General features: G+C 37.2%; 1 protein-coding gene across 1 annotated transcript in view; it reads left to right on the plus strand.

Annotated features, from left to right (window-relative positions):
- Ska2 (spindle and kinetochore associated complex subunit 2) overlaps positions 1 to 6,000 on the plus strand; it is a 30,802-nt gene that overhangs the window by 22,762 nt on the left and 2,040 nt on the right. Inside the window, 1 exon segment of the mRNA XM_010626711.3 lies at positions 2,920 to 3,096. Coding sequence (XP_010625013.2) covers positions 2,920 to 3,096 — 177 coding nt within the window.

A 6,000-nucleotide genomic window follows, 5' to 3' on the forward strand; every position in this document is an offset into this window, starting at 1 on the left:
ATGTTATATTTGGGAACAAAACCACTCTTAATGTTCATGGTTTTGCCCAACATTAGGCCTAATGAGTATTTATCAAGAAAGAGGAAGGGGCCAGGGATTTAGTTCAGTGGCATTGCGCCTGAATCGCAAGGGCAAGGTCCTGAGTTTTATCCCCGGTACCGCATAAAAAAGAAACAAACGGCCGGGGATTTAGCTCAGTGGTTCCGCTGCCTGCATTCTCGCAAGCACAAGAACCCGAGTTTGATCCCTGCTACTAAAACAAAAATAAGAAAGAAAGAAAAGAAACAAACAACACAAAACCCAACAAAAAAGAAAAAGAAAAATTACAGGTAAGTAAGAAAGAGGAAAATGCCCAACATGGTGGTGTATGCCTATAATCCTAGAGTTTGGGAGGCCAAGGCAGGAGGATCACTGAGTTTGAGGCCAGCTTGGGGTACACTGAGTTCAAAGCCAATTTGAACTAAATAGTGAAACCCTGTCTCAAAAAATTAAAAAAAAAATTTTTTTTTAAGTGGAAAGTAAGACCCGGGATTTAGCTCAGTGGTTCCGTTGCCTGCCTTGCAAGCACAAGGTACCGAGTTCCATCCCTGGTTAGCCGCCCCTGCCTGCAAAAGAAAAAAAAACCAGTAAATCACCAATTGTCTAACATTTACCATCTCCCTATAGTGATACACTGTGTGTACTGGTAGTAAATATTCATTGACATATGTGCCAGCCATCCATGGTAAGTGTGTGTGTGTTTACTCAGATCCACATACATACATGTATTTTTATTTAGCTGCATTGTCCTCTGTCAGTAACATTTATGATTTGGAGGCTGTCAATAACTATATTTCGAGGGTCTATTTTTACAGACAGAGTCAATAAGCTGTAAGTTCCTATTACTGAGTTTTCACCCTTGTTCCAAAATGGTAATTTTGTTTTATTTTATAAGCATTTTTCTTGCCTTTTTCTGTTTTTATTTTTATTTTTATTTTTTGGGGCAGTGTCTCCCTATGTAGTTCAGGTTGTCCTTGAACTCACTATGTAGCCCAGGCTTGCTTTGAACTAACTCTAGGCAGTCCTCCTGCCTCAGTTTTCTGAGTTGGGAAGACAGGGATGTGCTACCTTACCAGGATTTCCCTGACAGTCTTTTTTTTTTTTCAGGTGGGTACCAGGGATTGAACTGAGGACCTTGTGCTTATGAGGCAGGCATGGTGCTACTGAACTAAATGGTGCCACTGAGTTAAATCCCCAACTCCCTGTCAATTTTTTAAAACTTAGTAAATAGTACAACTAATGCCTCCTTTCTATTTGTTTCTTTAAAAGAGTTGGCGTTCAGCTGTTTGCTCATGCACTAGCTCTTTTCCTTTCCTTCATGATGAGCATTAGCATTAGCAGAGCATTTCTTGTATATTTTTATGAACTTTTATCACTCACTTAAATAAAATCAAAAAATGAATTGAGGTATTATAGATACAAAATTAAAGTGCAGTGCAATTTTACAAATGTTAATAAGAGGTGTCTCTGAAGAGCCAGGTATTTAAACAAAGCAGGCTAAGTGTACATTTTTTTTTCTTTGTGATGTGGTGGTCTAGTCGTAAGCAGGCCACGTGCTGGGTGTAGTGGCATACCCCTATAGTTACAGCCCTTGAGAGGCTGAGGCAGGAGGAACACCATGAGTTCAAAGATAGTCTAGTCTACATAGTGAGTTCAAGCTCAGTCTGAACTACCAAAGTAAGTCCCTGTCTTAAAAAGAAAGAAAAAGAAAAAAGAACAGCTAGTTTTGAAAGTTCTACAGGATATGGGAAGGAAACAATAGCAGTGGTGGTGACGGGCTAAATAAAGATGAGAATGTCTCGGGCCAGGGATTTAGCTCAGTGGTTCAGTGGCCTGTCTTCCAAGTGTAAGGACCCGAGTTTGAGCCCCAGTACCAAAAAAATAAAATAAAATAAAATAAAGATGAAAATGTCTCTAGATATTTTTATTTTGGGATGAACAGTCATGAAGATTGGGTTTCTACTGGATTGTTTCTGTCTTAGCAAGGCATTTGGTGAGGTCATGTGTAAGAAGGAACAAGTAGATGGGTATTGGAGGAAGGACAGAAAGTTTGAAATAGGAATCTGCAGGGAATGAAAAGAGTTCAGTACCATGTGACAGAGAGAACAGACTAATTGGAGTATCTTTCATAAACATAAATAGTAAGAAAAAAAATATAGTTCAGGGTGGCCATTATCAGTATATAGCCCAAGCTGGCATTGGTAATCCCCCTGCCTCAGCCTCCTGAATGCTGGGATTATAGGCACACACCACTATGGCTGGCAGTAGTTATTTTTATTACAAAATGAATTTGAAAAACCAATGTAGTTTATACAGTTGAGTAGGCATGAATTTTATATTTTGTGTGTATATTTAATTAGTATTTACTTATATTTTAGCCTCATGGAATTATGTTTATTAATTTTATAATTAGTGGTTTCAAGTTATCCTATTCTTGAAGAACAAATCAAAGTAGTAGCTTTAATCTTCTGAATGGCATTTAAAATTATATTTAGAGGGCTGGGGATTTAGCTCAGTGGTTCTGCCGCCTGCCTCCCAAGCCCAAGGTCCAGTGTTCGATACCCAGTACCAAAAAAAAAAATTATATTTAGAAATAATGTGTGGTTATGAAATGTGCATGAAATATATACATCTAAAATGATCTTATTTGCTGTTTAATGTGTGTGTGTGTGAGTGTGTGTGATTTCTATACCTAGGGTATTACTTCCTTGATAATATTCTCTAGATCTTATACTCCCCCCATCCTCTGTCATGTAGTTGTATACATATCAACAGTGCTCATTTAAATAGCTAATAGTAAGTATGATATATTTTAATTCTGAAGAAGCTCAATTTTTCCATTCCATCATTTCATATTTACTAACTTTTTTCCTGATGTAGAAAAATCCAGTTACACTCTTAAAGGAATTGTCAGCGATAAAGTCTCGATACCAAACTTTGTATGCACGTTTTAAACCCTCTGCTATTGAGCAGAAAGAGACTAAGAGACGCATTTATACTACTTTGAATAAGACTATGGCCATGATACAAGAACTACAAAAGCATACCGATGTAGAGGTAATGTTTTCACTTGGCAAATTGGATTTTATTGCTTTAGTTCTTACTGTTGTTTTATAAGATAAACCCTGAGGAACTTTTATTTAAAAATTTAGTAGTCAGTTTGAACTATTGATGGAAATGCTATTTTGATATGCTCAAATATAATTATTTTTATTTCCTTTTAAAATAAGCAAATGGACATGGCATGACTAACAAAGTGATGCTGTCTTAGATTATGTAATCATGGCAGAAGAGAGCCCTCGCTAATACTTATTAAATAGACCTACTCTGTTGAATCTTACAAGAACTCGTAAGACTGAGAAGTCTGGAAAGTATTTATAGCAGAGACAGCTGGGGGACAGTAGCATGGATCAAACCTAGGGCCTGTGCAAGCCAGGCAAGTACTCTGTCAAGGAGCTACACGCCCAGTTTTTTGTTATTGTTATTGTTGATTTTTGCTTGTTTTTTTTTTGTTTATCAAGACAGGATTTCACTATGTAGTTCAGGCTGGCCTTGAAGTCACTATGTAGCCCAGGCTGGCCTCGAAATCACAGTGATCCACCTGCCTTAGCCTCCCGAATGCTGGGATTATAGGCATGCACCACTATACCTGACTTTTTTTTTTTCCCCTCTCCTTTTCTTCAATTGAGTTGTCAGGCATGGGTGGACCTGACCTCCTCCATTCTCTTGGTCTATTCCCCGTCTCCATTTTATATAGTGTAAGAATCCTTATAATCTGGAGGCTAATGCAGGAGGTCACTGAGTTCTAGACCAGTATGGGCTACATAGTGAGTTTAATACCAGCTTGAACTACATAGCAAGACTCTGTCTCAAAACCTCTAAAATATAAGTTGGGCGTGGTGGCGCACGCCTAATCCCAGCACTTGGGAGGCTGAGGCAGGAGGATTGTTGTAAGTTCGAGACCAGCCTGAGCTACACAGTGAGTTCCAGGTTAGTCTCACTACACAGTGAGACCCTGTCTCAAAAAAACAACAACAAAAATCTAAAAAACAAATTGCCCCTTCTGGATGTAATAAATATATGGCATATTTCTGACTGATACTATAAATTGGCGTGGAAAAATAGTAATGATAATGAGATTATTTATTTTTTTATTTATTGTGGTATGGGTGATCAAACTTGGGACCTTGTGCTTGCAAGGCAGGTGGTGGTACCACTGAGCTAAATCCCCCGCCCTGATGATTTATTTATTTATATAGTGGTGCTGGAGGTCAAATCCAGGGCATCGAACATATTAGCCAAGTAATCTACCACTGAACCACATCTGCAGCCCCTAAATAATAGGAGGTTTTAATTATCTGGATTGCTATAAAGACAATCATTTAGGAGAATATCTAAATGATGTTTTTATCTGAAATAAGCAATTATGTATCAGGCAGAATGCTGAGAGAGCTTTCACTTTGGATTGGGTGATAGCAAACAAAGAGAAATGATTGAAAAGTAGGTTATAAACCTTTAAAAAGAAGGCTATATTTTAGAATCAGTACAGACCAAATTTGGAGATGTTATATAATGGGTCCTCTACCTACTACTTTATTTATTTATTTATTTTGGTACCAGCGATTGAACTCAGGTCCTTGCGCTTATGAGGCAGACTGTGGAACCACTGAGCTAAATCCCCAGCCCTACTATTTTATTTTTTAAAATTTTTAAAAATTTGTTTCATTTTTAATTTTTTGAGACAGAATCTTGCGATGTAGCTCAGGCTGGCCTTGAATTTACGTAAATCCTCTTGTCTCAGACTCCCAAATGCTGGGATAACAGATGTGTGTCACCATGACCAGTGGCTACTACTTTTAAAATGAGATAACTCTAGAAAGTTTGAAGAACATATGTGCGACATTCCATCTTCTGACATTCAGCCCTTTTAAGAGTAAAAGGGAGCTGAACCTGTGCACACTGATAGTCCTTGCCCTTAGGAGGCTAAGGCAGGGAGGTCACCATGAGTTCAAGACCAACTTGGAATACACGGTGAGGTCAGGACCAGCCTAAATTACATAGCAAGACCTTGTCTCAAAAAAAAAAAAAATTTTTTTTTTTTAGACACTTAAAAATAAACTGTTAACAGGCTAGGCATGGTGGCATATACCTGTAATCCCAGTGCTTGGGGGCTGAGGCAGGAGGATCCCTGTAAGTTTGAGGCCAGCCTGGGCCAGCCTCGGCCAGCCTGAGTTCAAGGCCAGGCTGAACTACATAGTGAGACTCTTTTTTTTTTTTTGGCACTGGGGATCAAACTTGGAACCTTGTGCTTGTGATGCAGGCAGTGGAACAATTGAGCTAAATCCCCAGCCCATGAGACCCTGTTTTTAAAAAAGCCACCCTCCCAGAAAAAGAAACAAAAAAAAGGGTAGACAATGTATTTGAATTTATATTATTCAGAGAGTTGAATTGATAATTTAAAATAATAAATAGGAAGAATAGAAAAGGAAATGGAAGAAAGAACACATTAATTTAGCTAATATTAAATCATTGAAATTTAAATATGCTTAATTATAAAATTAACAAAAAAAGCAGTAAATTGGTACAAAGATAGAACAGCAAAATATGCTACCAAAACAAAAGTAAAATAATAAAAGCTTAATACACTTGTGTTAAATTTTTTTGTACAAATTTTAGACAGGTTAACTTGACTTTAACTTTAGCAAAAATTCTTTGAGGATTAAACAGATGTTGTGAAAACTCTTGCACAATGATTTTCTTATAATTCACCCATTTTTCTCTTTTTTTGCCCCTAAATGCATTTTCATTGCTCTTAAAAATTAATGCAAGACTCCAGTCTGAGAAATAACTTAGACGCATTAAGAAATAAGACTTTCCAGAATATTATCACTCTGAGAAATAACTTAGACACATTAAGAAATAAGACTTTCCAGAATATTATCTTTTTTTTTTTTTTTTTTT

The sequence above is a fragment of the Fukomys damarensis genome, unplaced genomic scaffold (assembly GCF_012274545.1).
Source record: "Fukomys damarensis isolate Sample0158 unplaced genomic scaffold, DMR_v1.0_HiC HiC_scaffold_13, whole genome shotgun sequence".
Lineage (NCBI taxonomy): Eukaryota > Metazoa > Chordata > Mammalia > Rodentia > Bathyergidae > Fukomys > Fukomys damarensis.